This window comes from Microtus pennsylvanicus, chromosome X (genome assembly GCF_037038515.1).
Source record: "Microtus pennsylvanicus isolate mMicPen1 chromosome X, mMicPen1.hap1, whole genome shotgun sequence".
In the NCBI taxonomy this organism is placed as follows: domain Eukaryota; kingdom Metazoa; phylum Chordata; class Mammalia; order Rodentia; family Cricetidae; genus Microtus; species Microtus pennsylvanicus.
In genome coordinates, this window is record NC_134601.1 from 18,644,235 (window position 1) to 18,664,610 (window position 20,376).

Consider the following 20,376-nt stretch of genomic DNA (forward strand, 5'->3'; position numbering starts at 1 on the left):
ATAAGCATTTTCTTTATTAATATAATCCCCCCAAATGAGCTTTTTTTCAAAATGGACATAGTTTACTTTGTTAAAGTACTCACCACAAAAAAGTCAACTTGAACTGTGACATAAACACTGCAAATGATCATTCGCTCATCTGACAGTTATTATCAGGCACGCTGATGTATCAGGGCAGTCCTCAGTAATTACAATTTTTAATGGCAAAATAGTATTCTCTCAAGACATTGTAATTCTCTTAATTATTTGGCTATTTTTGGAAATCTAGGCAGCCAGATTTGTCTCACTCTTTTGCATGAGGCTCTCTGAGCATCTTGGGAGAGAACACTCATGCTGTCCTGAGGAGAGGACCCAGACAACAGTATAGCCTGCCAAGTGGCTCTCCAGAAGGGCTTCTGAATGTGCCAGAAGGGCTCACTCACTGCGGCCTTGCCAGCTTTAGGTATTCCAGTCAAACAAGCTGCCGTAGGTATCTAGGTCAGAAAACATCTTCTTTGCTTTATCTTCAGTTAATTACCATTGAGGGGGAACATTTCTATATGTTTCTAAACTATTTTTTTTAGTAAAATACCTGGTCTTAACTTTATTTACTGGGTTTTTCAATGTTTTTCCTGTGTGTTTGAATCAAGGAAATTAATTTATACAAGGGAAATAATGGTATGAAATATTTGCTGCAAAACATTTTAACCTCTTGATTCTTTACCTTTTGATTTTTTCAACCCATAAGATAAACACTTTTGTGATATCTTACTTGGATTCTAGGCTTACAGAATCTCTTCTTTTTAATTAACATTTTTTTTATTTTATGTGTATGTGTTTTGTTTACATATGTGTCTGTGCTTATGCCAAAGGAAGCCAGAGATGGTGTCAAATATCCTAGAACTGAAGTTCCAGATGGCTGCGAGCCTCTAAGTGAGTGCTGGGAACCGAACTCAGGTCCTCTGTAAGAGCAGCAAAGAGCAGCCAGGACTTTTAATCACTAAGCCACCTCTCCAACGCCATTACATGATCTCTTTACAAAATTCTAAGAACTATCAATTCTGGGTTTGTTCTCTCCCTCCTCTTTTGTAGTTATGCTTCTTAAGATGTTTAATTTTTTCCTTTCTTTCTATACTGGGGATTGATGCCAGGGCCTTGGGCATGCTCCCACTGAGCTGCACCCACATTCTTCCTTAATTCTTTTTAAATTTAGTTTTAATTTATTACCAAGACTGGCTTTGAAGTTCCAGTCCTTTTGGCCTCAGACTTTCCAATAGCTGGAATTATAAGTATGGTAAAATATTTAAGTCTCTAATCCAGGGGTCAGTATCTTCTTTGGTAAAAGTGTCAGATGGTAAATATTTTCCACTTTGCAGAATACATGGTCTCTATCCCAGCTACCATGCTCTTTATGAAAGCACAAACATAGACACAGACCATATAAAAATGAATGGATATGACAATGTGCTAATAAAACTTTATTCACAAGCACAATTTTGCTGGATTTGGTCCTTGAGCTGTAGTTACTGAACCTCGTTTAATCCAAAAGAGATTCCTTTTCAGGACTATGAAGAAAGCAATGTGTCTCCTCAGTCAGGCTGCTAGCCACAGGTCCCCATTTTCTTTATCAAGGCACTTGTTTCCTGAAGAATTTATATGGGATCTTTCATCTTCCTCCCAAAATCCCTCCCCCCATTGACATGCCTGCTGGTGTCAGTGGAGTTCCTGAACTGCAAAATCACAAGCAGAGCTTCCTGACTAAACAGGGAACAAGGAAAAGGGAATCCAGGAAAAGGAGAGATGGAGAAGGCTCTGGGGCCATTCCATTCCCATTGAATTCCCACTGGCCTCTTGGTTTCCCTGAATAAAGAGTATTTGAGAGTGAGCCATCCCATTTTTCCTTTTTGAACTCACTTTGGAACTTTGTTAGTCCCTGAACTATCCCAGAACTCAAAATTACTTGTGCTCTGGTATTATTTTGACATAAACCAGACCTAGGTTATACGTTGAGTTTAGTTCGATACTACTGAACCAAAGTTTGCATGGATGGATGGCCAGGGCCGTGATGGTGGTGGCATGGGACATAACAGAGAAAGGAAGTGTCTGTTGCTCCAAAATAGGCCAGCCCTGCTGAAACCATTTGGTGTTTTCAGAGCACAGTTCTGTTTCCATGGCAGAGTAAGGGTTCTGTGTCATATCTCAGGCCTCAAACTGACTGCCTATGTCTATGGACTTTAGCTGCATTTCTCCCAGAAGAATGTGGGATCAGACACACTACATCTTGGCTTGGAGCCATAGGTCTGGAAGGGATGACTGTGGCCCAGGAACAGCTGGTCCAGGGTCCTCAATTCCTGGGGACTTCCAGGAGGGAGACTGTCACTAGGAATGGTAGCCTAGTGCAGAAAACAAGGAAAGGGGCACACAGACAGAACAGGTCTGTCCTCAGCACTTCTCCCACACCATCTAGTCTCCCTTGTGGCCCATGACTCATTGGCCTCCAGCTCAATGAATACTGGCTGGACATGAGTTTGGAAAAGGCCCTACCTATCCTGGGGGGGGGGCAGAGCAAGAATAGCCATCACATTCTAGTCTTTGGTCTAGGGAGGAGAGAGGGCTCGCCTGGGGTGGCTGCTTAGGATCCTTGGACTGATGGTCCCTGGGGAGGTCTATTGAGATGTCTGGACATGTGAGTCCAGGTATGGTCAGAACTCTTGGGCCCCTGTGTTTCCTGCTACCCTTCCAAAGAGGAAGCAGAACCATAGCATCATTGTAGTCATCTTAGGGGACAAGTGGAAGAAACTCTGTGTCTACCTCCCAGAGAGAAGAAGCCTTTTGCAGCCTCACTACCTATCACTGCTTCAAGCTCTCAGCGTCATAGAGCATCTACCCATGAGCATCTACAGGGAAACTTAGAGGAGGGCCTGGCTTGGGCCCCTGATGGCCTCTGTGGCCTGATGAGGAGTGCACTTGGATTCCTGACTTAGCGCTCATGTGCCCTAATGTAAAGGGACCTCTTCGGGACCCATTCCCTCCCAGGCCACCCCATAGACACTGCATGACTTTGGCCGTGCAAAGCTCAGTGTATGTGATCCTGGTGGCAGCCAGGCCCTGGGTGACCTTCAGGTCCTGCTGTCACAGCCAGTTGGGATTGTTAAGGATGTTGGAGGTGTGCCTAGCAGCCTTTTAGGTGACCCTCCCCCAGCTGCAGTTTCTGAGGTATACTTTCTCAAGACCACCATGGGTCACTGGCTTTTTCTTCCTTTGTTACTGTATTTGCCAATAGGCAGCAGTTGGGACAACTCAGCTGAGGCTGAGTCAGAGAGGTGGCAGCGACTGTTGCTTCCCATCTCTAGTGTTTTCTATCCCCAGTATCCTTGACCTCTTCTCTCTAAGAATAGCATGGTCACAGATGTTTCAAAAGAAAGACAGGTAGTTTGGAGACCCCTGTGGCCTCAGAATTCCACGCAGTGACAAGCCCATTTCTTTACAATTCCTTTTCCACATGGGCTTGGTCCTCTGGCTGAGTAAGCTAAGTAACAAAAGGGTCCCAAAGAGACTACTTTATGAGCATTTGGGACCCCTAACCTCCAGCTCCTGACCTTGACCCCAGTGAATTCCTCCTACCCTTGCCTCTGCCTGTTGGCCCAAGGACTTTAACCTGCTTCCAGAAACAACCCTCCTGACACACACATGAGGCTTGTGTCCCCAAGAGGGCGCATGCATGTCCTGGGAGTCTTCTTATCTAGTCCCTGCTTGTCCTGGCCTGTAGCCCCAATGGCTTCCAGCTGTCTATAATTTCCTTAATTACCTGTTTAGGCCTTGGTTATTTCCGATTGTTAGGCTGACTCTGGGACTGGACTGGAACCACAGTAGCCAGCAGAGCTGGGAGACTTGGGTGTCCCTCCTTCCAGCAGGGGGTTTTCTGGATATGATGGGCTGGAGGATTAGAACCTGCTGTCTCCTCGGCAGGAGGCTTTCACAGAGGCTAAGCCATGGTGACTTCGGGTCTCCTTGCCCCTCTAGAGAGCACAGGCTTGCCCAGCTGTCTGTGCTTCAGGGCAGGAGGAAAGTGGGGGCCTGCGTGTGGCAGACGCGTGCGGGGGCGGGGCGCGGGCCTGGCTTGGCTCCTGCTGCAATGCAGCTCTCTGCCCGCACAGCTCGCTGTAATTGGATAATTAGTGTCATTATGCTTCCTGCCCATAGGCTTCTCCAGCTCCTGCTCTCTCTCTCTCTCCTTTTTCAGCTTCTGCCTTCTCTGGCAGAAAACAAATGACTGTCCCCTTTCTCCATGTAGAGTCATGACCCCAGTAACTATACTTCATGGCCCCAGCCAGAAGGGAGTTTCTAACTTTCCTTTGTACTCAGGGCCATGCAGCCCTGTAAGAACCACTTGTGTGAGCATGTTGACTCATCCCACAAAAAATATTCTAGGGACCCCAGAGCAATGTGGGATCCAAGCAGACCTAGGGATGGCCTCTGGCTTCAGCAGTGGAGCCTGGTCCTAACCTTTGAACTCTGGGATCTGGCTGATGTCAGCTTCGGGATAGGCAGAGATGGAAGGTTTGGGAAATACATGTGAAGAAAAACTAACAGACTGAACAAAGAGCTTTGCCTTGTTTTATTTTCCCTGGGCTAATGGTCAGGAGGAAGCCTCCAGAGCAATGGATCAAGCCCTCTGAAGGGTATGCACTGGGGGCATACCAAACTCAGCAAGGAAAAATGAAGTCCTATTTTCAACTAGGCTGTGTGACTGCAGCCAGTGCTTGAGCTTCACAAGGACACTGCCTATCCAGCCACTTTATTAACTCTTTGAATTGGTTCTAATCAGGTGTCCATTGCTTTCTTGGATGTTCTGAGCAGTCACTCAGCAGAAGAGCGATACAGAATCCTCTGAAGACAAATTACTCAAGTTTACATCAGCCTCCACTACTTGTTGGCAATATGACCCCAAGTAAGCACCTCAATCTCTATTCCTTAGATGCCTCTACTCCACAATAGGCATCCCCATCTCTTAACATAGAGCCTCATTGTGCAGGGCAATCATAATCATTTCCACAATGTCTTGGCTTGCATGTAACAGGACTGACCTTTTGTCTCTCTGCTTTGACTAGAACATCTAGGACAGTGTCAAATAACACAGGTAAGAGGGAGTCAGACTAAGGCTCCTAATTCCCCACATCTAGGCCTGAATTGGGCACATAGTGAAGGTGGGGGCTCTAGTTCTTCCCTCTGCATTTCCAATATCTTCAGGTTATGGGGTTACCCTCTTTCGTGAAGATCAGGAATAATAGCAGCTATGTGAGCAAAGAAGTCCATTCCTGACTGCACACTTGTGTCTGCTGTGATGGCTTCTTAGTCTATAAGGGCTCCTATATGATACACATAGATCCATGTGCAAGATGACACAAGATAAATGTTACCGTCTGATCCTCACACCAGCATTTTAGCTAACAGGCAGAAGAGGAGCAGGGGAGAGTATGTCCCTTCTCTTTTACACCTCAACTTGAACTTTGAAGTTGTCCCTGTCACTTCTGTTTACATTCAATTAGCCAAAGTGTAGTTACATGGTCATATGTAGCTGAAAGGGAGTCAGAAATACAGCCACTGAATTGGACATCAAGACATATAGCTAGCAAAATATTATACAATCTCTTTCAGAACATTCTGGGGGTTCGTTAGCACTTCCCAAAGCTGTTTTGGCATGAGGAGTTGAACTCAGGGCACATGGTGGCTAAGTAAGAGCTCTACTATGGAGCTGTGCCCCCAGATGTCTTAGTTAAGGTTTCTATTGCTGTGAAGAAACACCATGACCGCAGAAACTCTTAGAAAAGAAAACATTTGCCGGGCGGTGGTGGCGCATGCCTTTAATCCCAGCACTCGAGAGGCAGAGGCAGGCGGATCTCTGGGAGTTCGAGGCCAGCCTGGTCTACAAGAGCTAGTTCCAGGACAGGCACCAAAGCTACAGAGAAACCCTGTCTCGAAAAACCAAAAAAAAAAAAAAAAAAAGAAAAGAAAAGAAAACATTTAATTGGGGTGGCTTACAGTTTCAGATATTTAGTCCATTGTCATCATGGTGGGGAGCATGGCAGTGTACAGGCTGGTGTGGTGCTGGAGAAGGAGCTCAGAGTTCTACTCTCGAGACAAAGGCAACATGAAGTGAACTGAGACACTGGGTGTGGGTTGAGCATATATGAGACCTCAAAGCCCATCTGCACAGTGACATACTTCCCCCAAAAGGCCACACCTACTCCAACAACACCACACCTCCTAATAGTGCCACTCCCTTTGGAATCCATTTTTAAACCACCACACCAGTCCTTCTTTTATTATTTTTGTATTGAGACAAAGTCCCATTAAGTTACCCAGACTGACCTTGAATTTATTCTAAAGCCCAGTCAGACCTTGAACTTTCAGTCCTCCCATTTCAGTCCACAAAGTACCTGGAATTACAGGCCTTGACCAACAGGATCTGCTTCCAAAGTCCTATTTTGTATAAAGAATTCACCCATCTTGAGGCCAGATTTTTTTCCCCCAAGTGATTAGACCGTCCCTTCTGAGGATGGACTGGGCTTGATGCTCTCAAGGCAGCTCTGCCAGTAGCTCCAAGAATGGGACTACATGCCTGCTCCAACTGTTTCCAAGCAGGAGAGAAATTTGCACCATGACAGTGAAAGACCACTTGTTTAGAATGCTTGGACCAGTGGGTCTGCCCCTAGCACCACAAGACAGAAACAAAAGTGGTCCAAGTAGGTGGGCAATAATGGTAGTGGCAGGCAGCAAGTCGCAGGGATGAGGACATAGAAGCTATAAGATATGAACAGGGCACATGAGGAAGGGTGTTGTAGGAGCTGCAGGCTGCGTTCCTGCCGCCCCAGCTCCTGGTCGCCTGGCTAGCTTATGCCCCGAAATAACAACACACAAATTGTATTCATTTAAACACTGCTTGGCCCATTAGCTCTAGCCTCTTATGGGCTAATTCTCATATTTTGCCTAACCCATTTCTATTAATGTGTGTAGCACCCCAAGGTGCGCTTACCGGGAAGATTCTAGCCTACGTCCATCCTGGGTCGGAGTTTCATCGCATCTGCTCGGGAGAGGGGAGCATGGCCTCTGAGCTCACTTCCTCTTCCTCCCAGCATTCTGTTCTGTTTATTCCGCCTATCTAAATTCTGCCCTATGAGGCCAAGCAGTTTCTTTATTACTTAACCAATGAAACCAACAGATTGGTATATGACACTCTCACATCAGAAGGGGCTCTTTAGGTTGACATTTTCCTGACAGGAGTCTCCATACAAGCTCATTTACACGTGAGTAGAATGGACCACTGATTTGATCTGCCTAGGAGGTGAGACAGTATGACTTAGGATACCACAGGAAACCTCTCAGGCCACCTTGGACACAAATGAGAAACGTGATTGGTTGGACTTATTTCCTTTTGGCATTATGGAGCACACACACACACACACCATGAAACAGGACATCACCATTAGAGCCAAAAGACTTGAAATATGCCCCACATCCTCACTGCTGGACTACCATCAGCACCATCAATCTCCAGATCTTGCTCATTATCTCGAGCTTCAGCTCAGCCCCACTAAACACCAGCTCCTCATCCTCCTCCCCAGTCCTCAGCACCCATCATCCTATTGACTACTGCCTGTCTCTGTAAGGCTAGTGACTCTCAGGACCTCCCAGAAATGAAGCCAGACAGTCTCTGTCCTTTTATGTCAACCACATTAGCATGGCATGTGTGGGAATTCCCTGCCTTTTAAAGGTTGACTGATGTTCCATTATATGCAAATGGAGGGACACACAGTCTGTTCAGTCATCCATCTATGAACATTGGGCTGCTTCCACCTTTTGGCTATAATGAGTAATGTTTTTGCAAACATGGCTATACAAGTCTCCATGAGTCCCTGCTTTCTACTCTTAAGAGATAAGCTGCTGTAATATGATGGTGAATTTTTTCAGAAACTGCCATGGTGTATTGCATTGTGCTTGTCATATCTATCATTCTGTCCCGAGGCCTCTTTTCACTGGAGAGCTTGGGGCCCTCCCAGAACCTCTGAAAGCAGACAAATATGGAGTCACAAACTTGGCTGGTCATGGGATGCTCTTGAGGGGTGTTAGATGGGGTGGAGGTCCCAAATCCCCCTTTTGGATGGAGTAAGCAGTTCTCCAGGTAGGGAGGTCCATTCACTGCTTGCCTGGGCTGCCCTTAGTGAGACTAAAGTGACTGACCATCAGTTTGATACTGACCTACCCACAAGCAAGGGTAAAATTAAGCAATGTCTGGATCCCTACCAACCCCATGATTCTGAATGTGGGCTTTTCTGGGATCCATACACCTTAGCTGGATCCTCAACAGGGACTTCCACTTTTCCTGTGTACATTGGTCTTTCTGCAGAATGAGCAGGGTCTCTATGACTATGCTGACAGTCACCAGTCATCCTCCAGGTGGCCTTGAAAGACTTGCCTGCCTTGAGGCAGGTGGATGAGTGAGCAGGGAGGGAGTACCATGGTGACAGTTGACCCTCTTCTGTTATTATTGTTTTTGCTCAAAGCTGTTCTGGGCTTAGAGCTATTCTGCAGTGGTGGCAGCAATAGCGGAGTATGTACAGATTGTACCAGGAATGGGGGGAGGACGAAATGGAGTAGGGGGTGTGGCTGTCCCTTTAAATCTGTTTTCTCGGTTTTATTTCCTTCTCTTTTCCCATCCTCCTCTCTCTACAAGCAAAAGTGGTGGGACTGTGAGGACTCAGGAGCTGCAGTGACAGTGTCTCTGAAATATTAATGAGGTTGTTCTCTGCCTGGCTTCTTCCCTCCCCCTCTCTGGTTGTATGCATGCCTTGTCCTTGGGTGGTCACCAAGGTGCATCAAGCAGAGGGGCGGAGCAGAAGTGGCCAAGAAGACAAGAGCCCTGTGCTGAGAGGGAAGTTGTGGAAAATCAAGGGTTAAAGCACCACCCCAGGGCCCCAAGCCAAGCCTATATCTGCCCCATCATGTTAGAGTGGACAGCCAGCTGCCCTGCAAGATTCTCTCCTCCCAGACCTTCTCCCCACCTGCTCCCTAGCTGGGCCCCAGGCCCCACCCAGTGTGCAAGTGTGGCTGGGATGTCTGACAAAAGGCAGGGGTTAGGCTTCTGTTCCTGCTTCTGGATCTGTTCTCTCCACCACATGGGCAGGCTGGTGTCTTCCAGGTGCCTGGAGATAGAGACAGACCAGGGCCTATTATTTCAAGGAAGCCCGAGTGAGTCACACTGCTGAGTCCTAACCTGGTGAGTCCATAGGGAGATACTAGTGGGTGGTGAGGGGGCCCAAGGTAGAAGCACATGCCACATCAGCCCAGGCTTCTTCCTGCTGCCCGTCCAGGATGGACTGTTGCCTTAGGTCCTGGACCTGGCTCTAGCACCAGGACATTGGCAAGCCCAGGAGCCATACACTTGGATTTGTGCAAGGGGACTGTTCTTATCTCTCAGGGCCCAGAAAGTAGGAAACAACTTGGGACTGGGACTTTTTGGCGTAAAACTAGTGCTGGTATCCAGCTGCATCTACTCCAGGAACAATGGCAGCACTTGGTGGCCAGATAGCCCACCACTAGTATGGGTCCTGTGTCCCCACAGACTTGGCTGGTGCTGAGTGAGGGCAGCCTTTGACTGTTTCTAACTTGACAGTGTAATGGATTTTGATGCATTTCTTTCTTTCTTTCTTTTTTTTTTTTTTTTTTTTTTTTTTTTTTTTTTTTTTTTTTTTTTTTTTAGTTCTGACACGGGAAATGGCAGTAGGCTTTGCTCTTTTCCTAGACCTTCTGAACATGAGGCAAAGCAGCTCCACAGAGCAAGTCAACCCAAAGGGGTCCCTCTGAGCCTGCTAGGGAAGCTGCTCAGGGCAGTAACAAGGTGTCCTAATGTGGGCAGCTGAGACTCACCTCCGGCCATCAAGCAAGCGTTTGATACCTGAGGTCTCTGATTCCACCCGAGCCCTAATTCCCCCTGTGATAAATGGGTATTGTGCACAGTGGGTTGCAGCAAGCCTTGGTGAATATTGTAGGTACTGTTACTGCATGGACATTGACAACTCAAAGGTCAATGCTAAGAGTGGTGTCACCAGAGGAAGCCTAGAAGCAGAGGGTCCTTCCCTCAGGACTTGCACCGCTTCCTGAAGGGCAAGGGCTGTCTAGGGTCACAGGAAGCACACATATATTAAATTGAAGGAGCTGGCAGAGAATCCATTCAAGGTGGTGAGAGAGAGAGGAGAGAGGAAGGAAGGGAGAGAAAGAGGAGAGGGAGAGAGAGAGAACCAGAAAGGAAGAGCCTTGATATTCTGGTCAAGCAGATTTGAGTCACTAGAAGAGTAGGTGCTAGAGGGATGAGACCAGAAGGAATCTGTATGATGGTCACACAGTGAGGGTGAGCTAAACCAGGGAACCCAATGCAGGTTTCTGCTCTCTCTACCCTATGATGTTGGCCAATTTCTGCCAAGATGGAGCAAATGCCAGAAGGTTCAAGGGCCCCTCTGAGGAGGTTCTCAATTCAATTAAGCCAATTAAGGTCGGAAAGATGAAAGAGCACAGAAATGGTACATTCCCTGTCCTTTTGATGCCTACAGGCCACTCTCGGCAGCCAGCCCAGGCCGGAAATTCTGTCAGGCCTACAGAACTGATAGGCCTGGTCATTTCTGTTCTTGGTCATTTCAGTGATGGTTGCTGTCCTTATTAAAACTGGAAGAGACCATCATCCATGTTTACAGACAAGCCAGGGATGAAGAGAACATATGGCTTCTGCTCTCTGCAGCAGTCAAGAGTCACCCACAGGAGGCCTCCCCTTAACTGGTGCCTTCCATCTGAACTGTGGCCTGTTGAGTGAATGAAGATGAGGAAAATTTGAGTGCCCACTCCTATTGGCTTCATGCTGCCACCTTCAGAGCTTCAAGCTCCTTCTCTGTGGACCAGGCACCCACTTACTAAATCCTCCAACCCCATCGTCATCTGGGATAGACCACTCTGTGCACTTTGGCAACTCAGTGGTCAACAATGTGTCTCAAAGAATTAAGGATGCAGGTAAAGGCAATTCTGTTTACGGCTGTGCCCAGCCCTGGGAAGTAGGAATGGATAATGGGATCTTGGGCTCAGCAGCAATTACTTATGACTGGAAAACTAACTGGTAGATACATTCTAGAGAACGTTCCACAGTAACTGTAACTAAAGGAAGCCATTGGATGTCAGCAGGTGGTGATGAGAGAAAAGGACGTGTTGTTGAAGCTCAGAGATGCTCTCTGGTAGAGGAGTGATGACCAGTGTAGGCTGGTGTGGGGCATGGGGAACACGCCAAAGGCAGAGGAAGAGCCGGAAGGTGCTTTGAAGGAATTTGGTCTTCTTGATTGGGGCTGGAGAATGAAAATGTGTGGCAGAACCAGTCATGGACTACAGGAAGAGTTTCCTAGAGTGGCGGCGCCCAAGCTAGGCAATGAGGATTTTAGGGCAACATGGCCACTAGTTGCTAGCCTATAGGGAGATCCCTCTGCTGGCAAGCAGGGTGTCAGGGTTGCTTAGTGGGAGATGGGGGGACAGGAGCTAGACACACCTGGCAGTCAAGGTGTTGGGGGATACTGAGGTGGTAAGGGCAACTTGACCCCAGGACAGTCACACAGGAGCAGGGGTGCCATGAGCTCCAGAAGTCCTTCTGGCTACAGGGAGGTGACATGGCTTGACCTCTCTACCCAGGACCCTTACTATGAGACACCAAAGGTCCAGCCATCTTCAGGGATGACAGAATTCCAAAATCAGGAGTAGTTCTACGCTGCAGGTCAGGGACAGGGAGGAGGGGGTGGCAAAAATGCTTCAGTTACATTAGGGGAGCCCTGGCCTCCTCCAGGACTCCTAGATCTGGGCGACTGTAGTTGTGACCTACAGATACATGCTCTGAAGAGCATGCAGACATCTCAGCGTTCACTTCACACCCCAGGCCTAAGAGCACCCTTATTTCCAGGTGGGCAAAATGGCTGAAAAGATTAATGGACTTTCAAAGAGTAAAATCCTTCATCTGGCTTCCCTTTCCCAAAGAGTCCCTGTGGAGTCCTTAGGCAACTCAGCTGGGGACTTGCAGGTTCTCAGCTGGAGCCCTGAGGCTTCAAGCATGGGTGAGTGAATACAGTACTGAGCCCTCACTTGAGGCGAGTACTGGCCACCCCTCTAAAGGACTGAAAGAGCCTGAGAGCCAATGAGGACCCTTCTGTGATTTCACTTGCCAGTACTGGGTACTTAGAGTCCTGTTGATCTGGCCTTTCCTCCAGCTTTGTCTGACTAGGGCCTAAGAAGCTGACTCATGGGGGGGGGGGGTTGTGCCGACTAAAGACAGTGTCTACCCTGACAAACTAGACCCATTCATCTTCTCCAGCAGCCAGCAGACTGGGGGTGGCGGAAGTAGTAGAGGACAGAACGCAAATCTGACAGGTACATCCAATTGCTTTTGCACTGGGACTCTGGGGAGCAGTAGAGCTCTGGTCAGAGACAGGAGGGAGGAGAAACACCCTCCTGTAGTCAGGACACCATCCTGAGCCAAGGCCACCTGGGGTAGGGGTTGGGGAAGGCAGATATCAGTGGGAAGCTAACAAGCCTACCTTGAGGCTGCAGTCTCAATTTCCTCTAACTCTGTCGTTCCCCTTAACGAAGCCTTGACTTCTGGCACTGACAATTGAGCGATACTTGTCACCCCCCTCCTCGGTGGTTGGCATGGCAAAGTCACAGAGCGCCGGTGGAAGGAGCACACTCTGCCCAGCTTCCTGTGTGCCCACTGCTTGCCCCTGTCATCCCGAGTCACTGCTTCAGGCTGCTGCTGCTCAACCAAGCAGAAGGGCCACGTCCCTGTCCCTCCCCAGGCCTTGCTTAGCTGTTTTTCCTTTCAGTCTTTTTTTCTCTTTGTCCTTCCTAGAGGCCTTCCCTGAAACCCCAGCCGGAACTTTAGTTTAGTTTTGTCAACCTCTAGCACAAAAAGTCAGTGCCTGCCACAGATACCAAAGAAATATCTATATCTATATCTATATCTATCTATCTCTCTATATATATATATCTCCAACTGAAACTAGTGGGAGAGGTGCACAGGATTGAGAGAAGATGGGGAAGTCATCTTGCATTTGCCATTTTCATCCCACATCTTCCAGAAGTGAAAGCTGATCCATGTAGAAAGTGATAGAACAGTTACTATTTGGATGCCCAAATTGTGAAATGGTGACCAATTAGGACAAACATTTTCTAAGTGCCCCTCAGACCTTGCGAATAGGCACATATACTTTTTCTTGAGAACCGAAGTCTCCATATTTGGAACATGTATGGGAATGCTTCATTGCCCACCCACCCCCATGCCTGTGCTCTTCTTCTAGATGTGACATTCTCAGTTCATGGCACCTGACAGGGCTCAAAGGTTGTAACCCACTGGACCCTCCTGACAGTGAGGGCCATGGACTTAACCACCTCTATTTTAGCTGCATGAGAGCCTTTTTGCCTTTCTTCTAGGCTCTGGGTTATTTTTTTTTGCCCTGGGTGCTTCTAGATCAGAAACCTAGATGAATATCTGAGCTCTGATTTTTGAGAGGATTGTTGTGAGCCAGGATTTTTTTGCCCAAGGTGAGAGGTCTAGTCCAGCCAAGCATGTTGCCAGGATGGTTGTTTACTGATGCAAAGGCCAAAGCCCTGTGCTCTGAGAATAATTCAGTTCTAGGGGAACCAATATGGCAAGTTTGGCACATGGCCCTGCAGGAGGAGGGCAGGTCCAATAGGGCCTAGCCAGACCCCAGGAAGGCTGCTACAGGGCAGCCATCTTGATAAGGTAAGGAGCACTGGTGCAGAGGATAGGGAGATAAGAGCCTCAGGAAGCCCTGCAGAAGGGGAAAGTGCTATGACCTGCGGGGGGTCCGGATGGCTTTGTTTGTTTTGTTTTTTGGGTTTTTTTTTTTCATTTTGAGACAGGGTTTCTCTGTGTAACAGCTCTGGCTGTCCTAAAACTTGCTGTGTAGACCAGGCTGGCCTCGAACTCATAGAGATCCACCTGCCTCTGCCTCCCAAGTGGCTAGGAGTAAAGGCGTGCACCACCACACCCAGCTGGATGTTTTCAGAAAGGCAAACCTTAGCTCCTTCATTGGGGTGTGGTAGCAATACACTAGGGAGCAGAGTGTCAGCAGAGTCACTAGTGACCTGGGGTTGCTTTGAACTTTCTCCTGTGTGCCCTGTCCTGGTCACCTCCACTTTGATTCCCCTTATGCTTACTCTCTTTTACCTATCAATTTCTCTTTACCTCCTTCCCTCCCTCACCCCTTTTTCTGCTCTCCACTGGGCCTCCTCTCCTCCTCCTATCCCCAGGAACCCCGAGGGTTGCGAAAACACCCTGCCCACTCAACCTTGACAAGGAGTGCAGCTGCTCCTTTCCATGGCTCAGTCTATCCCCTGGAGCCCTGGACAGCCCACGCCTGAGCCACTGAGGACTTCTGGGGACTTAGATCATGGCAGTGGCACTAGGCAAGAAGTAGGCGGGAGGGTCAAGCAAGAAGTGATGATAGGCCCTGATCTCTTGTGCATATGAAGCAAGAGTAGCTACCTATGACCCCAAATTGCCTTACTTCAAGTAGGTTTCCAAATGGTTTAGAGAGGCAGTGAGAGCTGGCTGGTGCTGGTGGCAGAAGGGCCCCACTACTCCCTTCTTTCCCACCTAACAAACCCTCTAGCTCTGGATGCTCACGATAGGCAGGACAATGGGAGCTGGTCTAGAGGGTCAATCTAGCATTTGTGAGTCACAGAGTACACTGAATGAAGATGGGAGAAACATCCATTTTGTCTGAACCAGTCCCTTGACCTCTTCTTGCCTTGTTCTCCTCAGGTGTTCACATTTAGCCTCTTTCCCACCACCACCTTGCCTCACCTCAGCACTGGGATCTTAAGTGGCCAACTGTCCCTAACTGCGACTGAGTCAAAGCTGCACCTGTGAGAAGGCCTGCCAGACAGGATGGGGGACATGGCAAACAGTTCCATCGAGTTCCACCCCAAACCCCAGCAGCAGCGGGAAATGCCCCATGTGGGTGGCTTTGGGTGCACACTCGCAGAACTACGCAACCTCATGGAACTCCGAGGTGTCGAGGCACTGCAGAAGATTCAGGAAGCCTACGGAGATGTCAGTGGGCTGTGCAGGAGGCTGAAGACCTCGCCTACTGAGGGTAAGTTCATCGGGTTTGGGGAGGGAAAGGGCTATCCTAGGAACTTGGGGTCTGCCTTACGCCTGGAAGACAGTTGGAGCGCTGTGCTGCTGCTCTGACTGCCTTGAATGGCTCAAGTTGACCTCGGAGGAAAGCTAGCCCCTGACTGTTGCCTTCTGCTCAGTCACTTTGTCTTGACTGGAAGGTGCCTTGTGCAGGGGTACTAAATTCTGAGGGTGAGAGTTGAGCCTCCTCCTACCCCACAAGAAAAAAGAGAAGGAAGGGCAGATGAGAACCGCGAAAGGTGGAGGGTTCAAATGGAAACCCTGGATTCTTTTCAAGAAACAGCAGTGTCGACTGTCTCCTACCGAAGAAGGAGGAAGCCATGGCCTCTGTTAGGGGGAGAGCAACCGAGAAGACACATGAAACTGACCTTTGGTCATAAGCGCATATGAGCATAGATGAACACACACATACATAGTGACAGCAGCCGCAGGCTGTCCCAGTGAGGTGCAAGTCTGAGGCACTGCCAGGACCACACCGGTGGGCTTCCAGAGAAGAAACATGGTGAGAGCCCTCTAGAGTATCTAGAGCGGATACTCTGTGACTGTCCTCTTAGGTTTTCAACTCCCTGATGCCTGGGTCTGCTGTGAGACTAGGGTCACCAAAGAGCCAAATCTAGCCCCAGATTTCAAGAGTTGGAACCCTTTCTGGTTCATCTGACACTGGCCTGGCAGGATTGTGGGAGCTTTCCCACCTGATGCCAGGCCTGCTTCCCAGACACTGCTAATTGATTTTAACAGTCACCCATCTCAGTAGTGGCATTTTGGCCCACCCAGTCCTGCAAGTCCTAGCCACCACCTGGGTTCTTCCGGCTCCCTGGCTCCTCTGTCCCTCCCATTACCAGGCCTTGCCCATTCTTGTTTCTAAATCAGTCCTTTGGTTGCAACACTCATGCTCAGCACCTCAAGCCTCCTTGTTCTGCCCTTGCCCCCATTCGGAGCCTCTAAGATACACACCAGATGCTCTTACTCTAGCCTTGCCCTAGGTGGATTGAAGAAAGCATCATGTATCCATAGGAAGTGGTGCATGGGCCCAAGGAAGTATTAGAAATGGAAGAAGGCATGCCCAAGGGCCAGGTTAAGAACTCCAGGCAAGGTGGCCTCCTGGGGCCATCTGGACCTTCCTTAGCTATAGAGTTGCAGAGCTGCTCCATCCATGAATAATCTATTCAGCCTGCCCACCACACACACATACTCCAGCCTGAAGCACTGTTCTGCCAGGACAGATGGCTGGGCTTCATGCCAAAGGCTCTCTTTCCGTCCTCCTCCTTGCCCACCCACCCCCCTGAGGACTGGGGGCCTCTGAGAAGGCTGGGGTAGAGGGTCATTTAGCTACAAGGGCTCTGGCCTCTCCCAGATCAAAGGAAGCAGATGGGCTTTAGCTGGCAGCTCTTCCCTCTGCCTGTCAGGCCTTGTTAAATATTTAAAATGTCAAGGCCCCTGGGAACCTGCCCGATTCTGCCACAGAGCTCCAAGGCTTGTCTGATGCCTATAAATGTGGTGGGCATGTAGAAGAGCAGGTGCCCAGGTGGGTGGCTCAGTCCCTGACAGGCCTCTGAGACCCTATGTCCCCATGGCAGCCCAGGGACCAGCCCTTCCCCCTAGCTCCTAGGGCCCAGCTGTCTGGGGCCAGGAGTAGGTGATTCTCACTCCCCCATTTCCTCAGCACAGCAAGCAGCAAGCCTGGAGCAGGCAGGCTCCTCAGCAGGCCTTCTTAATGGAAGGGGCAGACTTAACTGTACTTCCGGCCCCATGCCAATCCTCTGGGGGCCCAGAAAGGGTTTGACAGAGGAAAAGTGGGCCAGGTAGGTATGTGGCATGTTGGTGGAGGGGACTTTGGCAGTTATTACCTCTGCAGAGATTCAGAAGGATTCTAGAACCCATCCTGAAAAAGGGTCTGCCTGCTGGTCAGGAACCTCCTGGTAGGCTAGTTAGGGGGCTCTGCACCCTGCCCCTGTCTTCTCTGCTCTCCACCGACAGTCAAAAGAAGGAGGGGGCAGATGAGCTGAGAGCTGACACAATGTGGTCCTAATCCAATTCTGATGGCATCTGGCCTCTGCTCCGGGCAAACAGCCCATCTGTGTCCATGCCAACCGCCCAGCCTCTTTCCCCATGTCTTGGGCCTGCTAGGTGGGCACATGTTTGAAACCAGAAGGACCACAGCTGCCTTCTCTACCACACCCATAAGCAATGGTACCATGGCAGTTGTGACAGCTGTTGGGACCCCCAACCCTACAGAAAGGCCAAGGCTCAATCTGAAGGCAAGTGCTAGTCTTGGGCAGAGGAGGGGAGGGGAATTGCTGCAGTAGCAAGGGCAATCCAAGGACAAGGCAGAGGAGGGGAAGGAGCGAGTTTCTGTGGGAAAGGGACTAAGGGCCTCATTGGCTTTGGGAACAGTCTGGACATGTGAAGCAGGACAATCAGGAAGCAGAGTCACATGGTGCCATGGGTCTCAGGCTTTCTAGAAGCTAAAATGGATCACTTCCCCTCTCTGGGGGCTCCAGGCCAAGGGCAGTGTAGACCCTAAGTGTCTAGGAGCTTAGAGTTCTGGTGCATCCCTTGTAATGTTGAGTCTTTCATAGCTCCTGCAGTTGAAGGCAAAAAGGCTCAATCTGGGGAAAAGGCTGAGGTCTCCCAGATACCCTACTGGGAAAGCTGTGGTGGGGGTAGGGAGAAAGCTGAGGAGGCCCAGCCTTTCTTCCTAACACCTTACTAGGAAAGCTGTGGGACTTCAGAAAGAGGTCTTTGGCCCTAGTAGAAATCTGAGATGCCAGCCCAGCCCAGGCTCAATGAGGGCAGGGAGAGAAAGGCAGGGACAGCTGCAGCCCTTCTGGGTGGGAAGGACACTGTGGCTGGATGCTATGGACGTGCCAAGGCTGTGCTGCTTGCAACTTTTGCTCTTGTCAGTCCTTCATTCAAGCTCCTCCCTGCTCCTCTGAGAAGGCCCATTGTCAGCACTTCCTTATTGATGAGCGATCTGGGGCTGAGTCTTAGTGCTTTCCTAAACTCCGCCTGCTGCGCATGCTCCATGGACCAGATGGCTCTCTTGATCACCACTCAGCTCCTTCAGCAGGTGGTAGAAGCCATGTCAATGACTCTGGTGGGAACTTCAACCTACCACCCATATACTAGGTGTCAGTGTAGAGCTGGTCCCTTTGGGGTGTAGCACTGGAGGCCTGGATGAACCTAAGGAGGGGCTGGATCAGCCTGCAGAGAAGATTGCCAGCTAAGGGTAAGGCTGTGGCAATTTCTCACTTGTCTGAGATCTACATGGAGTTTACCTCCAGGGTCCTGGAGCCATGAGTTAAGGACTTCTCTGCCCTTGGACCCTACAGTGATTGAAGTGTCTCATGTTAGGCCTGAGAGGAGCTTCCCTTTCCTTCCCTTTCCTCCCCTTTCCTCTCCTGTTCTCTGCATGAGCCAGTGACAGTCCCCTTAGTCTCGGCCATCCCCATCGCCAATCCCAAGAAGGTGTTGGGTATTTGGGAGCCACGTGCCTGGGCATTTCCCGGGCACTGTGGGCACCAGACCTTGGGTCATCCTCTCTTCAACTCTGTGTCATGGTATCTCGGCCCTGTGGAACTCTGTTGTCCTTTCCTGGTGCTGGTCCTTTCAAACTCCAGCCGCCTCTGGAGCTGGTAAATGGAGTCCTTCCTCCCCCACTGCAGAACAGGCTCCCTGCACGACCTAGAGGATCAGTTCCCCATAGCAACAGCTAGTTATGAGAAGCCATAAACCTCTGCCTTCGTTTCTTCCTGCAAGCCCCATACTTCCACCTTGAAGGACTTCCAAGCCTCCCTTTCATAAGACCTTATGTAGATCTCTGGAACTAAGAACTTGCTCTCACACTCATTCTCTCTGAGCCTTCCCTGGGAAACTTCTAGAAAGTAGGCCTCCATCCATGTCCAGAAGACATTGTTCTATCTTCCTCAACAGCTATGCTCCTGGATATATCCATGTCCCTGGTTCCCCTGTGCCTTGCCCCCTTTGCAGATCAGGCTGGGTAGCCCTGCATGTCTTTGGAAAAGGTAGGCCATAGGGTAGGGTGGCCAAGGTCCAAAGGCTGCCTCACTTTCAAGGTGCCAGAGTCTCAAACACAGTCCCATCTTTCAAGCATGTGTGGGGCCTAGTGACCAGCACTCTCAAGGAGACATGGAGTCTAAGTGTTAGGAGACAGATAACTTTGTCCGATCCCTCTAGAGAGGGCCCTGGCCAATTCTTTGGCACTTGGGTGAAACTGGGCTAATATTACCTGGATCCCCTTAATTGGTAACCTCCCCACAAATCCACTGAAGCCACTTAGATATTGATTCACCTCTTTACCCACCCTCAACCCAAGGAGCCCCTGGGTGCTCTGTTCTGCTCCTATCTCAGCTACCCTTGGCCACATAGCATCCTCCTGGGTCCTTGCTGTCCTTTCCTTTGTTGGGTGTTAGCGCTTCCCTGCAAGCATCCCTCAAAGATAACTTTGACACAGAAATAACAGCAGACATGAATGGTGCAGAGTGTAGGCTAGTGTTTCAGCAATTGAGACATCTACAGGCCTAAGACCTCCTTCCCTAGACCTGCTGTCTTATAAGTGCATCAGGATATACATAGCCCCTTTTCCTGGGTTACCATCTCTTCCTCAGGCTGGGTACTCACTATGAGGGCTGTGCTTGGTCCCCTATGCTTAGTCCTGTGCCTGCAGAAAGGCTTGTAGCACTTGGCCTGTACCACTCTGCATTCTCTGAGCATCCACTCCGGAGTTCCAGAGAGGCAGGCTTTAGCTAGAGAGCCACAAGGGGCACTCTTGCTGCTGCTGCAGCAGCTTAGTCAGAGATGCTTATGGTACCAAGGGCTAGCCTGTGCCATCTTCTTCTGTGCTTCTGTCATTTTCCCGGCACACTGTGTAGGCCTGGCAGACAACACCAATGACTTAGAGAAACGCAGGCAGATCTATGGGCAGAACTTCATCCCTCCCAAGCAGCCCAAGACCTTCCTGCAGTTGGTATGGGAAGCCCTGCAGGATGTGACTCTCATCATCCTGGAGGTGGCTGCCATCGTCTCCCTGGGCCTCTCCTTCTATGCACCACCTGGAGAGGAAAGTGAAGGTAAGGGGCGAGGCTCTGGGCTAGAAAGGGGGGTCCCAGCGCTTGGTTTCCATGACTTTACAT

General features: G+C 49.6%; 1 protein-coding gene across 19 annotated transcripts in view; it reads left to right on the top strand.

Annotated features, from left to right (window-relative positions):
- Positions 1–20,376, top strand: part of Atp2b3 (ATPase plasma membrane Ca2+ transporting 3) — a 72,973-nt gene that overhangs the window by 6,209 nt on the left and 46,388 nt on the right. For 10 of the 19 annotated variants that reach the window (XM_075957998.1, XM_075958001.1, XM_075958003.1 and 7 more), the window contains exons 2-4: positions 4,808–4,930; positions 14,846–15,179; positions 20,116–20,313. In XM_075957998.1, the coding sequence (XP_075814113.1) occupies positions 14,972–15,179; positions 20,116–20,313 (406 nt within the window). In that variant the 5' untranslated portion in view covers positions 4,808–4,930; positions 14,846–14,971. The remainder of the gene's footprint in view (positions 1–4,807; positions 4,931–14,845; positions 15,180–20,115; positions 20,314–20,376) is intronic. The other 9 variants (XM_075958004.1, XM_075958002.1, XM_075958007.1 and 6 more) reach the window with 1 other exon arrangement.